Raw genomic sequence first — 20,379 nt, forward strand, 5'->3', positions numbered from 1 at the left:
GTACCACGGTCGAGAGCACGTGCGCAAAGGACAATGGATGTTCAGTGGCCATAACGATTCATACTTCTTTTTGTAGAATATCAAAGAATGTCCTCTCACCTCCATGCTTGTTAATAGATCGCGTCACCCCAATCTTCTCTAATCATCTCACTACCCTTCTCAGCGACCATGTAGATACTCGCCAAGATATTGGCATCCGGAAGTACCGGTACAATACTGCAATCGATGACTCTTAGTCCATCAACACCATACACCCTCAATCTACTATCAACAACACCGCCATCTTCCTGCGGCAGCATCTGGTTCGTGCCTGTAGCATGCCAGTTGGGAATAGTATTCGCCTTGATGTACTCAAGAATAGCTTCGTCGTCATCATCAGCAACCGCAGAGCCAGGGCTGACTTCACCAGAATTCGGGCCGATAGTGAAGCGCGACAAAGCCGGGTGGCGGAGGATAGCGCGGAGATATTTGAATGAAGCAATACCGATGGCGCTGTCGGTAGGGTCGGCATAGTAGTTGCTGTTGATGAGGGGGCTGTCAGACATGGAGGCACTGCGGAGGCTCACTGTGCCGCGGGAGAGCTGAACCATGCTTGATGCGGTGACTGAGATGTAGGAGTCGTTTGATAGCGGCGCCCAGTATGGTGTTGGAATCCACGGGTACCACACGCTTTCGAATAGATATTCGACGTGAGTTTGGTTCGCCAGGCCGGCATCGATGACGGCCTGAGCGCCGATGTCGCGCAGTTGCTGCTCGCTGAGCTTTTGGAAGCCGTTCGTGACACCGGAAGGGGCAGTGTATTGGCCGGTGAGGTTTTGATAGAATGCTTCTTGAGCAGCGCGCAGGTTCTGGGGTGTGCGGGACATATCCGTCGTGGAAGCGTTGTCCTGGGCACGCGCCATGATACTGAAGACTGAGTGGTCGTTGAGATGATGGCCAACATTCTCATTGACAACGACAGGCGTGATACCGACCTTCTTGAGTTCGTCGGCGGGACCAATACCTGAGACCATGAGGAGCTGAGGCGAGTGGAAGGCACCCATGCTGACAATGACTTCGTTTCGCGCTCTAGCTTGGCTTACGAAGCCAGTTATCTGGTTGATGTAGCTGACGCCAATAGCACGTGGCTTGCTTGTGGAGTTCACTGATGATGGCTTACTCATGACGATACCAGTTACAGGGGCGTCATGCAGTACCTTGAGGTTCGTCCGGTTGCGAGCTTGCTCATAAAAGCTGTCGTAGCTGGAGCTCCTTCGCAGCATACTATCCATCGTCGTCGTTCCATGCTTGACACCTTCGCCGTCTCCGAGGTTGAGATCCTCGACAATAGGAATATCAGCAGCTTCGCTACAAGCAACGACAAATCCTTCGGTGGACGGTGGAACGTATCCCTGGAAGCCGAGCTGAAGTGGCCCATCGCTGTAAGCATCCTCATTGAACGTCTTGTACTCTTGGCTGAACGCCGAAAGCTCTGCCGTGGAGGTGGGCGCATTCAACTTCGTACTCTTCTTGAACAGGCGATAAACATCGTCCCAACCCCAACCAGGGTTTCCTAGTCTGGCCCAATGATCGTACACGCTGGCGGAGCCTCGTGCGTAGTAGAGACCATTCGTTGTGCTTGAGCCACCGAGAGTGCGTCCTCGGAGATATTGGAGTGTACGGTTGTTCAGATGCTCTTGCGGAGTGGTAAGTAGACCCCAGTCGATTACACTGCCCTTGATGAACTGGTTGCCACCGGGTGATTCGTATGCCAAAACTTGTTCAGGACTGGGACCAGCTTCGAGAACTAGTACAGAGAAGTGTCCAGACTCAGTGAGGCGATTGGCCAAGACAAGACCAGCTGTTCCTCCTGTTTGGTGTTAGCAAGGTCTTTAAAATGATACGATCGTTCGGGAAGTAGCCACGAGTGCGGCGTAGTTTTCGAGTGCCTGTGTGTTGACCGAAGAGATGAACGTACCACCTGCGACGATGAAGTCGTACTCTTCATTGAAGACTGGTTCGTCAGTTTGACCTCCCTGGGAAGGAAGATCTCCTGGGCCCTGACGTTTCGCGAACTGAGAGTTGTGCAGATTGTACGTTGGCCAAGCAGAAGTGATGCTGATCAAGGACGACAACGAAAGCAAGGTATATGTAGATGCCTTCGCGGCTGTGAAGTACCGCATGTTGAGTCTTCACCTGCTCTTTTTCTGGTGCTCAGAATAGATGCCTACAGCTTTTGTAGGGGATCTCAGCCCTGGGTAGAGCAATCAGGCTATACGGTACTGAGATGAGTGAGATGTACAACGGATGTGACGAGAGCGAGTACATCTCTTTATATCCTGTCCCTCATACTGCCACCGGAAGCTGAACCAAGGCAGTGGAAGCCAAGACCTTGGGTATAGACTTCCTGCGCCTTGGTAAACGCGGTCTCATGTTGGAAAGAAACAAGACAAAGTAGCCCAAGACTTGCTGTCAGCCACGCCGCGATTCCCGGATGACTCCGAGAAAACCGGTGATGCTCACCTTTCATGTCTTACAAAGTTTCTAGATAAGCTCGGGGCTGTTTACGATGAATCCTGGATCCTGGTCCCGTGCAAGAGTGGTATAAGATCCGGTGGGTAGGGTACGACCAAGGCTGCTTTGCTTACGAGAGCAGACGACGATGAGATGGTAGAAAGACACGTGCAGTATGGCGACGTACTTTGCCACAGTCTTGGTACCACCCAGACTTGATAAAAGAAGGCGATCTGTGGCACCGCTTGAGAACGCGTGAGCATCCTCGTACAGTGGAAGGCTATGTCTGGCCAAGGCAGAATCGTCATTGCCGAGCCTGGGGCAACGCGAGATCATGGTCCAGCGTCGATCTACGTACTCCGATGTAAGCACGCCCAGCGCGTCGGGCCGGAGCTTAGAGGTGTGTGTAGCATTGTTGATAATGCCAATGATAGGTGCCAATGCGACGGCTTGATGAGCGCTTTCCGGAAGTGCGGGGAAGCTAAGCCACCGTGAAAACGATCGGTGGAGGACAACACGGATTTTGTCGGTACATGCAAGTGTCTGACCACCCAGGAGGACCTACGCGTACAGAGAAGGTTATTTGGGATCACCAAACACGTTGCGCGCTGTCATCTGCCGGACCCAATCTTCGTATTGAGGTTTAGGTGCCGCTGGACCTGTATTTTGGCATGCGCGTCTAGTTACTAGCTAGTGTAGTAGCCACTGGAGCCTCCTCTGCCGATGAAGTGGAAGCTCTGGAAAGGTCATTCCATCGTCCTTGGCGAAGGGGATGACGGCATGTTTTGTTGAGGTGGGGCTGTGTCATCCAGGTATCGCCCGTTCAAGGCACACATGGATACCCGGGGAAACGCTGCTCATCGCAATATGGGGACCTTGATTTGGGTAAACTCCGATGCATGACGGAGAGCTGATACGCTCGATCTGAGCAGATGTCGCGAGATTTTGATGCGCATATGCTCAAGGCACGTGCGACGGTGAAAGCGGAGATGGGAGAGTGAAGAGGGGTGTCGCTTCGGACGCGTCGGGTGCTCAGAAGCAAGCCACGTGGATTACATAAGCGGGCCCCACATGATCTGACCGGGGCAGCGTCTACAGGGCCTTGTCGCGATACCAATCAAAGTTACATCTCGCGAGGCTCACAATGGTCGGGTACTAATATCGTTCACAATGCGATATTGACGCTTTTGTGTAGCCATACAGACCGTCTCGCACCATCAGCCTTGTGTCACTATGCATATCGCGCCGTCGTGGAAGCGGAATCTAGCTTTTGCATCTCACATCACCAATTCTAAGCCGTAGAGCGGGAGCCCGTGAAGCGGGGAACGTCATGTACTATATTACATGCTCTTCGGAGATACATCTACGCAGGGCCTGGCTTTCGCGGCAATACCTTCGCAGGCACTGCTGCACCTTTCTTCTTGTCTCTCAGCATCTTGTCAAGATGCTGGAACAATATATCTTCCTTCCTAGTTGGGTCTTTGAGCGCTCGCCAATTCCGAGTCATGGCCTTCTCTGCATGCAGAATATCCTGACGATCCTGCCGGCTGAGTTGATCCCAATCATGGTAAGTTTTCTTCTGTCGGCCCCGCCAGGCAGTCCTTTGCTTGGCTAGATATCCACCCTTGATCTGCTCGTAGGTTTGCTTTAGCTTCTTGAATTTGCGTGCCTGTCCTTCTCGCTCTACACGCTTCACCTCAGCTTCTTTCCCTTCTTCCGCAGTACGTTTGCGTTTAAGGGTTGTACGCTGCTGGTGCGGCCTTAGGTACTGTATCAGCAGCTGTGGGCTGAGTGCAACGCCCGTTATAGACTTCTTGAGCTGTTCTGCATCGTTGGAGGATGCAAGCGCGCGGCGAAGTCGCGTTGATGATAGCTGTTGCTCTTTGTAGCCGAGAAACCAGACACCGCCTGTCATACCGAAGAAACGTGTAGGCACATACCGCAGCCATTCAGTAGATGGTGCTTTGGAGCGGTGACACATTCGCGTCTGTCCAAGACGCCACATACCAGTGCGTAGTCGATCCTTGATCATCTGGAGCCTCTCGTCGCCTAGATCAGTATTAGCTATGGTTTTGCAAGAGAAGGCTTCGTACGTACGGTTGCCCGGAAGGTTCGTCATTGAACGCGGAAACAGCATTGATAATTTCTGCTCCAGCCACGTCAGGTTACCGCCCGCTCCCAGCTGCTGGATGAACAGTTCTTCGAGTGCTTCCACACGCCAGTCGCTGTAACGTGTCAATTTGCGGAGTCCCGTTTCCGTTTCCATGCGTAAGCTGGTGCGTTCTCGGTCCCCGGTACCAACGACTATAGTAGGCCCGTAGTATCCTAAGGACCCATATCCTCGATCAACGTGATCAGGTCCAGTTAAAGTGATGTACTGTATGTTGAAGCCATCTACTGCGGCCTCTGATATAAGTCGGTCCTTAAATGCTTCGGAGCCTGGCTCACCATGTGGATGACACCAGTGCCAACCACCATAGAGACCACTATTGTTGATGAGGTTGATACGCTGTTGTAGGGTAAGAATTAGGTCCTTCGAGCACGATTTTCCGCGATTGTACTTCCAGGCTACGGAATAATCGTCCAAAGGGAAGATGAAGGCGGCTATCAGGTGGATACCTTCCCCACCGCGAAAAAAGCCGTGGCACAATGTTTCTTTGTGGCCTTGATAAGGCGGATTGAAGCAGCCTCTGAAGGTCAAGATGTAGTTGATTTTCTCCTTGATTAAGTATGGCGGTGGCATAAGATCGCTACGCGCGAAGATGCTAGCCGTGGGATCTCCTAAGGCCCGCTGGATGTAGCCTTCCAAGGGAGCAGTTGAGTTTGTGGCCATATGTGGGCGCTTGGATACAGCTGGTGTGAGTTATCAAATCGTTTAGTCGGTGGATCTTCTATTATCTCAGGGCATGTCATGAAGGATATGGATTGTGCCACCGGGTCTTCATTGTGAACGGCCATGGCCTAAGAGACAACGGCAAAGCACTTTCACTCCTAGGAAACCACCAGCTTCATGGTAGCGAGGACCATGCACCCAAGGCTCACCGTCAAAATTCCACTTTGCGGAAGAAGGATTAACTGCATACTCGGATACTGAGGCCAGTTCGGGCTGGAATAGACGCAGTGTTAGTATTAGGAAACCGCCATCTCGTTCCTAGTATGTTCCGTGCGAATGGAATTTCGCGTTCGTGACGATCGAGGCAAGTCGTAGTCGCTTACCACGTGAAAGCTGGTTCGACGAATAAGGCCGTTGCAGATACATGCGAGATGGTGACGCATGTTTCCCTCGCGTGGGTAAGCACAGAAGCAGCTGTACCCATCAAAGTCCCATGCCGGTTGTTCGAAGAGCGTTGCACAAGCCAACTCAGTTCCAACGTACGAGTCTATCAGTCTCTGGTGCTGTACGCGATGTTGTGAGCGGCTTCGTAGGATATGCGAATGGAGCATCCGAGATCTTTAGTTCCCATAGCTACTTCCCCGATCCAGTACTCCATGTTCTAGATCTTTGCGCTGTGGTGAAAGTCAGATTCGGCGCCGATCATAAGCAATTGTACAAGGCATGCCAGCTTTCACCAGAACGTACCGACGGCGGGAACACGATCACCAAATGGAATGACGCGCCTCCACGAGGCAGCGGGGCTAGCGCATGGGCTTTGGGGGCGAAACTGTATCTCGATGCTGCAGATGCCCGCGGAAACTTTCGAAGGTGCTCTTTTTATAATGCACTGCAGACGTGAACCCGGTAGTACACGTCATTGCAGGGCTAGATTTCTGCTCTCGCGTACTGTCAACATGGGAGCCCAGCGGAACAGCTCTGCGTACGTAGTAAAAGCCTCGCGAGTAGTCGTGATGAGTAAAGTAGGGGTTGGCGGTACATTGTGACCTGCTGGAGAGGGCTGTCGAGTTCGCCAAGATCTGCAAATGCGTCGTTGATCTGAGGGCACGATGCCACGAAGAGCACAACTTCTTCAAAGCTGAGCGCACGAGATTCATCGAAGACGGATTTTCGATGGCGGGGAAGCCGAGGCTGGACGCATCGTGTAGCAAACCACGTTGCGCTGCCCACGAGGTTGGGAGGCGGCTCTTCCTGAATTTGCGGGGCTGCGCTAAGCTTACTTGACCTAGCGCATGTATTCCAAGGGGTAAGGCTTGTCGCGGAAAGACCTCCGTGCATCTTCATCGGCATCCACGAAATATCTGGGCTTCGACCTCGAGGCTGAAGTTTTTTCGCGAGCTACTTTTGTTGTGCATATTGGGCATCTACGGGGTAAGTCAAAAATGTTTCGACCACAGCTCGCCACAGTCAAAGCTCAGAGTCAGCCTGCATACCTAGGTAGGTGGCCTTGGGCTGAGGGCTGAAGGCTCATGCAAGTTCAGCACAGTGGCAAGACCATTCGGGCTCACACAAAGAAGCGCAGTAGTAGCAGCTCAGTTGCAAGACGCACTAGTTGTATTATGTTGAAGCCAGCTTCATCGGCGAAGGTACTGTACAGACATGGTGTGTGTAGATATCCGTATTCCTATTCGTTGTTCTGCAGTTGGGTATTACAATGTCGTAAGGACACAAAGGAAATCAGGCTGGTGTGTATGTGGGTATGCGCAACGACAAAACGCTATCAAACGCAATCATTCAACCGTATGCTCCGCTGCCAACCTCGGTAGAGTTCCTCGTGAGTGGATCGTCTCGCTCAGTCCCATGGGTCTTTCGTCCAAAAGCCTTCCATCGTTCTCTTCGTCGACTTTTTTGAAACTGTCGTGGACCAAACCCCTTCGAGGATCTTCTTGTTTACCGGTGACTTTGCTCCTTGAACGTCCAGAAATTGGTGATGGGAATGTAGTACCGTCGCTCAGCACCATGGCGGAGGGTGGTGCAGCGGGCATTTGGCGCGGTAAGTCAAGAGAGCTACTATCCAAAGACACGTGGTCAGGCATGCGTCGGACGATTGGGTTCTGAGATGTCGCGGTCGGTGCGTCGCTTTCGCCACGAGAGTGCCGTTGGCCGTTTGCGTTGTTCTTGCGCCTGCGCAGCCACCAGACCAGACCGACAATTAGGAGTGTACCGACGATGGCACCGATCGCTGCTCCAACGATAGGGCCGATTTGAGACTTGGGCTTTGCGCCTGGCAAGACGCGACACACTTGCTTGACCTTCGCATCGGCGCCTTTGGGGTCGGCTGCTGTGACGACTGCAGGGGCGAGCTGGAAGTTTTGCGCGTCGGGATCGACGATGAGGTAGTTTTGCGTGAAGAAGGGTAGGCCCAAGGTTCCGATAGTCATAGTGCTGGGTCCGGTTTGGTTTGTCACGGCCATGTTGAAGACTGTTGCATTGTCCACTTCGTACAGGCCTGCTGCATTATATGCCCGGGGCCGGCTGTAGAGCTCAGTTGCCGGAATGACGGACTTGTAAGTTGCGACTGAGGGTTTGGATGCGTCGCCACCGGGGGTGCCCATGTCCGATAGCGTGACGGTGATGGTGCCTGCGGGAGCTGGGTCGGTAGGAAGCTCGAAGTGACGCGAGGTTTCGTTCCAAAAGGCAGTAGTCTCCGCTGCAGCAAGGTTGTCCAACATCGCAGCTGGCAGTCTAATGTTGGATGAGAAAGGGTCTAGATGTACGACAAGAGTGTCCTTCGCGTCCGCGAAGAGCGTGGTGCTCTTACCGCCAACATCATAAGTGATGGCTGTGAGAATCGCGCATGTTGGACAGTCGGAAAACATAGGAAAGGTAGTGGCGGCACTTTTGAGACGGCTCTCGTCGTAGCCACCAACTACGATCAAGCCATCTTGAGGTGCTTCTTCAGATTCTGATCCGGCCCATAGTCCATACGTTCGGGAAGAAGCTTGGCCAGCGTCCACGAGGTAATTCAAGAAGCTCGAATCCATTCCTAGAGGCAGAGTTGCTCGATAGCTTGGCTCGTTCTTCATGAGCGCGTCTGCGCTTGCTACAACGCGTCAGTGCTGCAAAGACCCAATTTTCTCATGGACTTACTGTCGGTGGATCCGTTGGTATACATGGGAAAGGTCGCGAACTTGTTCGCATCCGGTTTGAGACCAAACGCCGCAGCATCGTCGAAAAAGATGTAAGAACTCGCGTATGCAAGATCGATAGACTCTCTGCTGCCTGTCCATGTCGCGTAGTCTACCTCTTTGAACGAAGTCGACTTTGCACTATCGTAGATGCCGCCGAGTTGGCCAATGCAGCTTGTGTTCGTAGCTGCCACGCACTCCGCTGCATTGTTGACGAAGAGATTGTCGGAAAGCGTCGATGGCGTCAAGGAAAAGGGTTGCGGAGGAGTGCCGATGGCGAAAGAAATCCCTCTGGTGAGAACAGTACCATCAGCAGAGACAGTGTTGTTTGCCCAGGGCAGGAGCAACGGCTTGGAGCCATTTGCGCAAGCCATCGTCCCTAGGTCACGATGGTTATGCTCCGAAAATGTAAAGTCTGGTGTTGAGTGTTTGTGACAGCGTCAGCCTCGCATGGGTATTTTTGGGGTCAGCCATGACTGTCCCTGATATGGATTGCAGGGACGCATTAACAAGGGGATGATCTGCTAAGCTTGGGCATGGGCACCTAGGCTATGGGGATCGGGCGTTGACGACAGCTGCAGTCCTGAAAACTCGGGTAAGGAAAAGAACCCTATTGGATAAGTCCGTCATGAGTACTTCGGGTACATACTACCTAGAGTCTCAGAATGGTCGGTACCTGAGCGACGAGACATATGCGCTTTTCCATAGCTTCGATTCGTTCTCTTACTCCATGGTACGCAACGAATACACTCATTGCCATTCTCAAAGTATTCCGCACACCGTCGATGCTCTTCGTAGAGTGGTGACGTCACAGCGTAGGTGCAGGCGCAGACCTTGGTTTGTTGACATCCGCGAGTCGTCCTCATTTCAATTGCAAGGAATCTTGCTGTTCGTGTCGCAATTCTCCTGACAGAACGGGCCTTTTGCGGCGAAGGAAAATGTTAATTCGGACCGTTGACGTCGGAACGTTGTTCAGCCACGCGCTGTGCCGTCCATCGAGCCAATCAGCAGCTGCCGACTCGCTAGCGTCTTTCGGGGACATGTTTCGCGTATGCAAATCTCGCTCGCTTCTCTGATAACTCCGTCGATCGTGTGCCCAACCTCACGGTCGGGGTACATGCCCAAGTTCGCCTCTCCCTGTCTTCGCGTGTTCGAGCCTCGATGGATTTGATCGATGAGACCGGAGGTGGGTACCGTGGTCGCGCATCATATTTGGACGACGCACTGTGATTGGAAGGCAAGAATTTCCAGTCCCATAAGAAGAGGTCTGTCGCGTCGCGTTATACTCAACGGGCTCGTAATCTACATTCACCGACCTTTGGCGTTACAAGAGTCTGCATCACGCATGGAAGCCTGATCTTGAGTAAGTGTATGAAAATTCTAGCAAGCCCAGCTCGCTATATGACTAGTGATATGTCCCATAAATCGCCATTCGACCTCAGCCCTCAGCCCTCAGCCCTCAATATCCTGATGTGCATCTTGAGCATCTTCTCACGACGTGAAGATACTTAACTTCACATCTCTCCTTTTCGCGTTCTTCAGATCACCCGTGACATCTGCCGTGGCAACTGGGACTTGCTGACGGGCGAGCGCAGGCCGGTTCACTCCGTCGCGTTGAATGTGGCGTGCTAGGGTTCATAATTTCGTCACCAAAAAGATGTGGCTTTTGCGCTTGGTTATCTAACCTGAATGAAAACGTAGGTCCTGATTCACCAAAGCTCGGTGTTATGCTCGAAGTACCGAACACAGTAGATGTGCCAGAATTTTCCGTATTGTTGCGGCTTTGTAGAGTCTTGCTGGCGGGAAGTCCGATACAGGTGGACTGTTTGTAGATCTCGTCTTGGGTCCTCCCAGTTGGTGGTATGGAACCGCATGCGCAACTGCAATACGGTAAGCTGGGGGCGAGTCATGGTAGGATGGACCTCGTGAGCGTGACCTACCATCCCCACCAACACTGCTCGATGTTGAAGGTTTCGGTAACCAGGAGAGCATAGAAGGGAAGCTGGGTTTCGACGGCATAACTCGGTCATTCGTCTGCACAGACTGCTGATTTGTGATGATGAGGGTGTTGAGTGTTGCGCGTACAACAAAGAAAATGCTGGGACTTCCGAGGCTATTTTGGTGATCTCGCTGATATCCGTGGACCGATTATGTGGAGGAAGAAAGAAGTCGACATTCATTAAAGCAACATTGATACTTACCAAATCCTCATATTGAAGTCCTTCATGTTTGTCACGAAGCCTAGTGACAACGTTGTCTATTGATTACTGGTGCGAAGTGATTAACTCAAGTGATCAATGTACATAAAGGTCGATACTGGAGCTGAACGTGTGAGAGAATCCATGTAGAGAGCCTCAAAGCAGTGTGACCCGTAGTTACATTCACAGTGTGCATTCGACATGCTCAGGCATGCGAAGCAGCGATGGAATTTCGACAAATACCTCTCTGAACCTTTAATGTTTACCAGCACAGGGGATGCCGTGCAATCCGATATCAATCCGTCGATTATATGAGTCGTTGGTGTAGGGGACGACTTGGCTTTTGTAGTAATAGATTGTAGCAATCTGCTGACGCATGGATTCGAAAGGGTTTGTCGCATTCGGATGTCTTGAACGACTGTGAGGATAAACGGAGATACGGTCCAGATCATCGAACAGACGTCTTCTCTGCGTATAAAATTCCAACCCTTTTCATGACGGGTATCGTGAAGGCGTCATGGGCATTCGACGTAAAAAGTATACTGGCCGGATGGACCTCAGTAAAAGGGATATTCGATCGTGTGCTTTCTGCATATCGTACAACGCGGGTCCTTGACTGGGAATGAAGCAAACCCCTCGAAAGGCAGATGGATGGTGCTCGTGAACATGCTGCCCGCTGGTGCGACGATGGAGCGGCGACGCGCGTCGAGTCATGGGAATGACTTCGGCCCCATAACTCCGGTTGCCACTTCTACGGGCTCTTCCGCACCTGGCTCTCGACCAAGTTCCCTTTACTGAGGCAAACTCAATGTCATCGGTGTCATTTTACTGAAAGACGCCCAGAATGCGATCTGAGGAAGTTGATGCGGCGCCGGTTAAAATGGCTAAAGTGCGATCTTTGTCATTGGGGCGGGACGCGCACAAAGTAAACATTCGCGCTAAAACAGGAAACGATGCCCAGGTGGATCGTGGCTTTACGGGTGGGCTAAATCTCCACGGCTTCTCCTGTCGTCATCGAGTTATATGAGATCTGCCGGAGAACTGAAGTGTAAGGTTGGGGGACAGAGAATGCAGTGATAGACAAGACGCGAGGAAACGAAGCATTGTAATAAATAAGATGTTGGATTGACGTAGACAGAATGCGCGATATATTGATGTGCATGTTGATCGCAGTTGACAGTGTTGTGGGTCGCGTCAATCAACCGTGAGCGCGGACCCTGAGCGGCCAAACCCAGCAACCAGGCATTTTCCCCTCATTTCCTGCCATCTCTTCTACCATCAATACCACCACCACCAACAAGTGCATCAGACCCTCGGATGGATGGAGTGGATGCTTGAGGCTGAGGATTACTTGACATTAACCGGCCAGTCTCCATGAACGCAGCCGTATCTGCACCTGCGTTGTCGACATGAGTGGGACCTGCATCTCACGTGCTTGTCTACCCCGGATGTGCATTTCGCTAAGGCAATGGCCGGCGGCGCCCAGAACGTCTACCCCAGAAGTAGGACCAGACCCCGATGATCCCGAGGTCCAAGCCGGTTGATTTGTGGATTAGTCTGGAGAAACTCCGCAACCCGCAAGCAGGTGGCGCCATGCAGCCAGGTCAAAGGACTTACAGCGGCGAAGGGCAAATTCGCACAGGAGCCACGAGCCCGGTTAAACAAAACGACTGGGGTGAAGATGAACCGCGAGAGCGGATAGATTGATTGAGCATGCATACGCTAGACTTCTAGAATAACCGTCGAAGAATATATAGTATGGCAGACTCGCCATGTCTTTAAAGGTATCCGTGGCAGACAACCTCGAATCAGTCAACACTCAGAGTCTCAATCACCATGCGTTTCTCCAGCATCGTCGCCAGCTTGGCGGTTGCCAGCACCGCTATTGCCAGCCCGTATGTTACCTGCATTCTCGCCACCATTATGACTCGCTAACATTGAGATAGTACCTACGGCCATGGCAAGCCCAAGGACCAAGACAGTCTCTACAAGTCCATGAAGAAGGCAGGACGGGAATTCATCGGCACAGCCCTGACCCTCCGCAATGAGACTCGCGAAGGCGAGATCATCAAGGCCGACTTCAACTCCTTCACCCCCGAGAACGCGATGAAGTTTGAGTCTGTCCACCCCAACCAGGGCAACTACACCTTCGCGGATGCCGATCGATATGCGGCATACGCCAAGGCGAACAAGCTTGAGGTTCACTGCCATACCCTAGTCTGGCACTCTCAGCTGCCTGCCTGGGTATCCGAGGGCGGATTCGACAACAAGACCCTCATTGGCATCATGGAGGACCACATCAAGACTGTGATGACCCGCTACAAGAGCGTTTGCACCCGCTGGGACGTAGTCAACGAGGCTTTGAACGAGAACGGTACCTACCGCTCCAGCGTCTGGTACGACACCATCGGCGATGCCTTCCTTCCCATTGCTTTCCGCTTCGCCAACAAGTACCGTGGCAAGGCTGAGCTCTTCTACAACGACTACAACCTCGAGTACAACGCGGAGAAGACCCAGGGCGCCCAGCGTATCGTCAAGCTCATCAAGTCCTACGGCGTCCGCATCGACGGTGTTGGCTACCAGGCCCATCTTGCCAGCGAGTCAACCCCCACTGCTCCTGGTGCCGCTCCCGACCAAGCTACTCTCGAGGCTGCTCTCCGCGCGACTGCCGACCTTGGCGTCGACGTTGTCTACACCGAGATCGATCTCCGCATGAACACCCCCGCTACTCCCGAGAAGCTCCAGGTCCAAGCTGATGCTTTCGAGCGTGTTGCCAAGTCTTGCATGGCTGTCAAGCGATGCATTGGTATGACCGTCTGGGGTATCTCCGACAAGTACTCTTGGATCCCTGGTGTCTTTGAGAACGAGGGTGCTGCCCTTCTCTGGGACGACAACTACGAGAAGAAGCCTGCCTACGCCGGCTTCCTCAAGGGAATCAAGGCCAAGAAGGGTCACTACTAGACGAAATAGAGAAAGATTACATGACTTTGTAGATATTGAGTAAATTGTACAATGTCTCAAGAACAGTTGCATCATAATGAACAAAACATGACCTTGCATTTCGTTTATGTTGGAGGCTGGCGCAACTGCTACGGTTGTTAATACCATCAACGCATGTGATGGGTTACTTCCACAGAGGAGAGTAAAGCGATTTCTCATCATACCATATCAGCACTGTTGAACCACCGAGTAAAACCGCGACTATAAGTAGTTCCAAACCAAACCCGCATTTCACACCTCACTCGCTCACGAGATTTTCCTCTGGCGTCTTTCGCAGTCTTCACGATGAAAGATACAAGGTCTCGTAAAGAACTGCGTCGTGCAGCCGCAGAACACGAGAAGGCGCTAGAGAAAGATCACCGGCGTCCTGACTTGACAACGCTCCGCATGAGCATCAACGATCACAATGAGCCTTGCTATGGCGGCTCATCACACTTGCATCGCCTAGCATGTGGCCATATCATCCACACTAAGCAGGTATCCTTGTGCGGACGGAACTGTACGACACCAATCACAACCTATACACCTTTCGCGTATACTCTATGCGAACATCAAAAGATGATTCAATCTGGCCAGATCAGGCATCGTAGTTCAAGACTGACTGAGATCATCTTGCCGAACTTTCCGACATTCTATCAATCTCACGTGCCGGTAATGATGCGCGCTCGTGGTTGCGACATCACAGTGATAACGTCCTCGAAGCACTTTTTCGTACCTAGCGTGCCCGAAGATATTGCTGCTTACCGCATAAACGATAATCGACGTTTGAAAAGTCTTATCGAGGATGTAGTTGATGTCGCAAAAGATATGGGCTTCTCTCAGACCACCATTAACGGCATTACGGACGGACTGACTACCTGCGTTGATTATCAGCATCTCTGGGTGAGCGCGACATATGAACAGCCTGCTACCGTGATTTTGTACCCGAGCGCTGTCCGAGTCGGCATAGAGCAGCCTGGTATGTTACATCAGCTATTAATGTGCTTCAGTGCATCGATGAAAGGTATGAAGCAGCTGCTCCTAGAGGTTTCAAAACTGCTCATTGACACCAGCGCAAGATATACCATTCCTAACTTCATGCATACGTTTGAGACGACATACCCGCCACTGCGCAAACACTCAAAAAACCTTTCTTGGTTATACTTGAGGCTATGGCGCCTGATACTGGAACGCTGTCTCTTTCCTTCCGAGTTCATTGCGGTGAACTGACGACACGTCGTGACATCCTGCATCTATGCGATGACGACAGTCAATGACATCTTTCTGGAAAGTGAAGAAATTAGCGCAGTAATGGGTGCGGGTAGCCCTAGCGTTGGTGGTGAGGATATGAACACATACCTGCTTTCCGATATTGTAGACGATAAAGCTTACCAAATCAAGGCAATGGCCACCAAGGCGCGGCGCCAACGTAAGATTCAGGCTCGCTCTAATAGGTGTGTCGCAAATGATGTCGCTGCTGCATGTTCGACATGAGACCCGGTGGTTTGTCTAAACCGGAGCTTCGAGACAATATCGTTCGATTAGTTTGTGGGTACTGCACGAGAACAGAGATAGTGATGAATTGGAGGATAAAGACAGCAAGCTCCATGATGCAGGTCGGACTGTTTTCAGGACGGCACCGCGCAGTAGGCTTTGTGTATACTGAGAGGTGGCTTGATGTCAGCTCACATCAGCTTCTCGGCATTCAACTATCTTCACAACTAGACAGTGCCTAACGTTAAGTATACGCCCACCTTGAAAATTGTCTCCAGAATGCGACACGAGTTGCTGCTACCCTTGGTACTATTCAAAATTATATGCGTCACGAAGTGGTTGGTAAAAGCAGAAAGTATTATTCAAATAGTCTTTTCCGGCTCGTATATTTAGAGTTAAAGTTACTCTGCTCCACTTGGATGAAGTACCACATTTCCAAAACCGTGTGCAATCCATCTCTTCATCATGCTTGTAATGCCAGGCCGTATGAACAATCGACCTCGCTGACGTCGCTCCAAGATCATGGTAATGACCGCCTCTCGTGAGATGCAGTTCATATCGCGATATGGATATAGTTGCTCGCGGGGGCGGGTTGAGGGAAGAATGAATCACTGACTTTGCAGGCCATCTTGCCGCTGGCACCTGGATGCCTTCGCTCGTAAGACTGAGCGGCCTTGAACTCCGCTTTGAAGTCATGTGTGTTGATGTAGACGCGGACAGCGACGTCCGTAGCTTGAAGCAGCTTCGAAATAGCTTGCTTATACGTCTCCTTGCTAAGGTCAAGAAGAACCGCCAGAGATAAGCCATTATCCGTGTTCCATTTCCGCACCATTTCTTCAAGGTGGTCTGCTACAAGTCCTACTAGCCCGTAGTTCAGAGATGGGTTGCCGGGAATCTTTGCAAGAATCTTCAATCGAGCTTTATTCGTGCCGGTGGCCTGTACGTCCTTTGTCTTCGCCAAGTGCTCGTGCTCGTATTCCTTCCAACGCCAGAAAGCTCAATGAATCCCATACTGCGCACCGCTGAGGTCCATGATCCATTGCATTTTGGTCTTGTTTGCGGTAATGCGGACTACGTCGTGGTAGAACTTGGGCCAGTTGCTGTCACTGTTGCCAAACGGGTCGTGGAAGGTGATCTTGCGGGAGACTGCACCTAGGCTGACGGCGACTTCCTCGACCTTGATGTTCAATCCTGAAATAATGAGATCAGCATGAGAACCCAAGATAGACTGGAAACTTGCATTACCTTCAAGGAGACCAACAAGTGTATCATGTAGCCAAGCCATTGGTTCATTACACGCCCATGCGCAAAGAATCGCCTTCTTAGACCGGTCGTTTGTACCAAGATGGTGCGGAAAGTCGATGGAATACTTCTTCTTGTTGAGCATGACATCGTCATAGATGAGCAACGCGTCATCTCGGTCATCGATTTTGATGACAGGCGTGTCCCAAGTGTTTTCGCGGAATTTGTAGTAGGCCTGCTGGACGATCTCGGCTACGCGCGCAAGCTTCTTCTCAAAGTTGGTGTTCTGGGCGTCTTTGCATGCTTTCTTGTGAGCCGACCAATCCTTCACCTAAATTGAGCATATACAAAGTCAGTGTATATCTCACACGCAGCTCGTCTATGGGAGATTTTACCTGGCAGACCTTGGAGCAGTATTGACGGGACGTGGTATCTGACTTGCAGGCGCTGCATTTGTTGTTGGCCGGCTCACCGCAAACGACGCAGGCCGCTTGTACTTCTGGCGCCATGGATTGGGCTATGTTGGGCTGGGTTGTCCTCTTCGAGAGTGGAGTGAGCGCAGCGGGATATTCAGGTGAAGCCGGCCACTATACGTTTCGGTCCCACGCTAATAACCAGGTGAAGGTGAGTGCCGCGCCTTTGGAAGCTTCCAGATGCGCTAAAGGCGGTAATAATTCGCGTCGGACTCTGAAAAAGACTATGGATCCTTTGTAGCCAGGAATACACGCTATCTTAGAACCTATCTACTTACTAAGATATAATATTGTGTATGTAGCAATCCTCAGAAATACGACACGTGTTGTTGCCGCCTCTGGTGCCAAAGCGCAAGCGAAGCGACTCAAAACTAGACATGTGAAGGGCGAAAGCTAATGTTTGATTCGGATCGAGAGATGAATGTGTAACTCACATCAATTGGTCACCGGCCATAGCCACACACTCTGGTTGTATCTCGCCGACTAAAGAGACTGAAACTCCTCTACCACCATATCCATGCCAGGGCCTTTATGTTGTTGCTTTCTCTGAGCTAGGTCCAGAGTCACGTTAGGGCGGTTCGCTTTCTCCTCGTTCGTCATTTCTCGCGTCACACTCTCTGGCTCATGTATGATCTGAGATGAGTCCACTAACATTATAGTTGGAGATGTACCCATGAAGAGCCTGAGACAAAGCCTCAACCAACGGTTGTGTCCAGCTTGTCGAGTCTGCGATGATCCTCTTACGAAGATTGGATAAGTCGTTTCCATGCTGCTGCAAGAATTTCAGCAATGCTGCTTCCATCCGTGATGACGCCTGAAAGCCGTTCCGCTCTGTGTGAGCATGCCAACCTGTAAGAGCTGAGCTCAAGGCCACAAACCAGAATCGAACAAGAAGCCATTCAGAAGAAACATCAAGCTAGTCGTGATAAACTGCCATAAAAGAAGCAAGTTTCGTACCTGGATAGAATACAAGGTTCCATGGTATCCTTTTGCTGTTCGAGGACAATCGTTCGAGGCTGGGTAGAGGAGGGATGGGAGGGTTCTTTTTGCTGTTTTTTTTTTTGAGAAGTGAAAAGTTGTAATGCGGAAGGCTGATGCGGGCGCGCGGGCGCAATGCGGGATACGAAAGGAGAGTCCGTAGGCTGTTAGTATTGCAATACAGCGTAGAAATACTGTCTAATGAGAGCTTCTCTAGGTGCTGTAGTTCCCAGAGATTGACTTCGGCCAATATCTACCTCTTTCTGCGCTGTAGGTTCTTCGCTGCCACAAGCGGACGTGATGGCGCAGGCATCTCAACACGTCTGAACAAGCTGAACAGCATCCGTTAATGGTCCTAGATATGTCCTTGCAAGAGAGCGGTCTGCTCTCGCGTGGCCTAGGATATCAGAAGTTCAGGAAGCGGTATTGGTCTGATGCTCGCAACGGCGCATTTCGCGCGCACGGGCTTCGCAGATCCCAGCTCTTCTACTATTGCGGAAGACAGGGGGAGAGATCAATTATGTCTCTCAGCTCTTTTTATCAACGTAAAGTTCTAAGCGCGTTGACAACGTGGATCGCAAAGCACGCGGAACAAAACAAGCGATTTTTGGCAAGACTGCTGCGTCCGAAATGGTCACAGGTGAAGGTGCCAAAGGTATAGAGTAAGAAGGCAACTGAAGATGACTATAAAAAGCATGAAATAATATTCAAATACCGACTGTACGTGCGAACGGCATGAGAGTGTTGTGAGCCACGTAGACAGAAGTAAGGTGGATGGGAAGGATGACGGAAGAACGTCTGTGGTGCGCGTTATTGAATAGCCAATCAGGCCTTGCATAGCTCCTAGTGGGGCAAACACCCCTCGAGGCCCGCGTTTTTCTCGTCCACGACCTTAACATCTGCAGAAACATTGCCTTGGCGCGGTCTGCGACTCTTCACGTAGGTGCACATCCCCTAAAGCTACGAGTGCATAAGGTGAAGGATTGGATGAACGGTTTATCATGGGTCATGGATCAAAGTCGCAGCGCTACCGGAAGAGAATAGCAGGAATGCCTCTGGGATAAAATGCATAACGCGGAGAGCCGGACATGGCAAAAGCAAACAGGAGCATGAAGGAACCGCAAACTTGACATTGCAATGATGATTAGTGGGCCGAGGCGACGTCTTCACATGACGATCAGGCACAAGACAAGGATTCTAGCGCAGTTCGCTAGCCCCTACGTCATCATCCTCCGCAACCCAGCAACATAACACGACATCTTTTCTTCCACTTTACACCATCACACAGCGATTGCAAACTCAATTCCAACACTTTCAACTTTAGTTCAACCCCTCTTCACCCACCATAAACAACCTCAAATCAATCACAATGGGTTGGTTCAGCTCCGATGAGAAGTCCTCTCTCGCGACTCACCCCGTCAACCTCGATGTCACCACAAAGCACGGCTCCGCAGCTGAGCAAGATCGCTTTGGCGAGCACTTCGGCGCCTCGACAGATGCCATCCGCCGCGGTGTGGACAAGGGCCTCAACAAGCTGCAACAAGCTGCCTTGGCCAAGGGCGAGGGTGCTGAGCAGGACCGCTACGGCGACCACATGAGCATCGGTGACCGTGGCTACAACGCCATGAAGTCAGCTGCCAAGTACAAGGGCGATGGCGCCGAACAAGACCGATACAACGCACACTTCAGCCCTGCGCTGCACAGCATTGATGCCGCGAAGGCGATACAAGCTGCGGGAAGCGTAGCCGCCAACGGGGAGAAGAACGCCAAGTACTTTGGCCTTGGATACGATGGTCAGCAGAGGGCGAAGCTGATGGCCGGTAGCGGCATGGGAGCTGAGCAGGTAAGCTTCAAGCTGTATCCATTGCTTTGGACACGTTGCTAACACACTGGCAGGACCGTCTCGGTCAGCATTTCCACCTCACCAGGGACGCCGTCGCCGATGCCGCACAACGGGTAAAGGACGGTGCGAAGGATGTCCTCCCCAGGAGATAAACGGATATCTTCACGACGCGAGCATGATTATAGCGACGACCTTGGCTAAGACTGCGACGGCCGTATACGTGTACAAACCTGTGTTTGCTCACGATGTATCAATACAAATGAATAATTTCACATCAGCATTCATTTTCTTCAATCTTATCAACGTGCATGGGATAACAAGACCAGCTCCAATGGTGCCTGCCGTGAGCAGTTTACCGGTGCAAGAAGAGTTGTTTTTGGCTAACGCTGACAAAGGAAGCAGTCTATTTCGCAGCTGTTACTGACATACAGCCACCAAGCCGGTTACGCGGCCTAATGCTGCAAACAGTGTACCACATCGTTTGTTGGTCACCATGGTCATGCCACGCACAAAGGCCGCATATACCCCACCGCTGCATCGCTATGCACGCCCTGGCAACGCAGCTTTGCAGTATGGCGCCATATTCTAGGGCAGTACATGTACTACATGCTGAGCACATCACTTGGCTCATCAACGCGATCTGGATCCCAGACACAGT

At 51.6% G+C, this 20,379-nt stretch overlaps 7 protein-coding genes across 7 annotated transcripts; 3 read left to right on the forward strand and 4 right to left on the reverse strand.

Annotated features, from left to right (window-relative positions):
- Nucleotides 1-35: 35 nt before the first annotated feature.
- On the reverse strand, nucleotides 36-2,342 carry BKA58DRAFT_201013 (glucose-methanol-choline oxidoreductase-like protein). Its single transcript, XM_046165824.1, has 2 exons — nucleotides 1,958-2,342; nucleotides 36-1,849 (listed from the first exon to the last, which is right to left on the reverse strand). The coding sequence occupies exons 1-2, from the start codon at nucleotides 2,160-2,162 to the stop codon at nucleotides 111-113; spliced, it is 1,944 nt and encodes a 647-aa protein (XP_046024682.1). The 5' UTR covers nucleotides 2,163-2,342; the 3' UTR covers nucleotides 36-110.
- Nucleotides 2,343-3,768: 1,426 nt separating this feature from the next.
- Nucleotides 3,769-5,538, reverse strand: BKA58DRAFT_201028 (uncharacterized protein). Its single transcript, XM_046165825.1, has 2 exons — nucleotides 4,591-5,538; nucleotides 3,769-4,542 (listed from the first exon to the last, which is right to left on the reverse strand). The coding sequence occupies exons 1-2, from the start codon at nucleotides 5,324-5,326 to the stop codon at nucleotides 3,857-3,859; spliced, it is 1,422 nt and encodes a 473-aa protein (XP_046024683.1). The 5' UTR covers nucleotides 5,327-5,538; the 3' UTR covers nucleotides 3,769-3,856.
- A 1,578-nt stretch (nucleotides 5,539-7,116) lies between these two features.
- Nucleotides 7,117-8,888, reverse strand: BKA58DRAFT_403122 (aspartic peptidase domain-containing protein; the record flags this gene model as incomplete). Its single annotated transcript, XM_046171765.1, has 2 exons — nucleotides 7,117-8,429; nucleotides 8,477-8,888. 2 exons carry the CDS (start codon nucleotides 8,886-8,888, stop codon nucleotides 7,117-7,119), a joined length of 1,725 nt encoding a protein of 574 aa, XP_046024684.1.
- A 3,660-nt stretch (nucleotides 8,889-12,548) lies between these two features.
- BKA58DRAFT_317180 (endo-1,4-beta-xylanase precursor) lies at nucleotides 12,549-13,673 on the forward strand (the record flags this gene model as incomplete). Its single annotated transcript, XM_046167609.1, has 2 exons — nucleotides 12,549-12,607; nucleotides 12,659-13,673. The coding sequence occupies 2 exons, from the start codon at nucleotides 12,549-12,551 to the stop codon at nucleotides 13,671-13,673; spliced, it is 1,074 nt and encodes a 357-aa protein (XP_046024685.1).
- A 693-nt stretch (nucleotides 13,674-14,366) lies between these two features.
- Nucleotides 14,367-14,921, forward strand: BKA58DRAFT_317424 (uncharacterized protein; the record flags this gene model as incomplete). The annotated part of the gene is made up of 1 exon (XM_046167626.1): nucleotides 14,367-14,921. The coding sequence occupies one exon, from the start codon at nucleotides 14,367-14,369 to the stop codon at nucleotides 14,919-14,921; it is 555 nt and encodes a 184-aa protein (XP_046024686.1).
- Nucleotides 14,922-16,087: 1,166 nt separating this feature from the next.
- On the reverse strand, nucleotides 16,088-17,118 carry BKA58DRAFT_201121 (uncharacterized protein). Its single transcript, XM_046165826.1, has 3 exons — nucleotides 16,823-17,118; nucleotides 16,431-16,758; nucleotides 16,088-16,376 (listed from the first exon to the last, which is right to left on the reverse strand). The coding sequence occupies exons 1-3, from the start codon at nucleotides 16,934-16,936 to the stop codon at nucleotides 16,183-16,185; spliced, it is 636 nt and encodes a 211-aa protein (XP_046024687.1). The 5' UTR covers nucleotides 16,937-17,118; the 3' UTR covers nucleotides 16,088-16,182.
- A 1,960-nt stretch (nucleotides 17,119-19,078) lies between these two features.
- Nucleotides 19,079-20,005, forward strand: BKA58DRAFT_387598 (uncharacterized protein). The gene is made up of 2 exons (XM_046170579.1): nucleotides 19,079-19,721; nucleotides 19,775-20,005. The coding sequence occupies exons 1-2, from the start codon at nucleotides 19,248-19,250 to the stop codon at nucleotides 19,871-19,873; spliced, it is 573 nt and encodes a 190-aa protein (XP_046024688.1). The 5' UTR covers nucleotides 19,079-19,247; the 3' UTR covers nucleotides 19,874-20,005.
- The last annotated feature ends 374 nt before the right edge of the window (nucleotides 20,006-20,379 follow it).

This window comes from Alternaria rosae, assembly GCF_020736505.1.
Source record: "Alternaria rosae strain MPI-PUGE-AT-0040 chromosome Unknown BKA58scaffold_6, whole genome shotgun sequence".
In the NCBI taxonomy this organism is placed as follows: Eukaryota; Fungi; Ascomycota; class Dothideomycetes; order Pleosporales; family Pleosporaceae; genus Alternaria; species Alternaria rosae.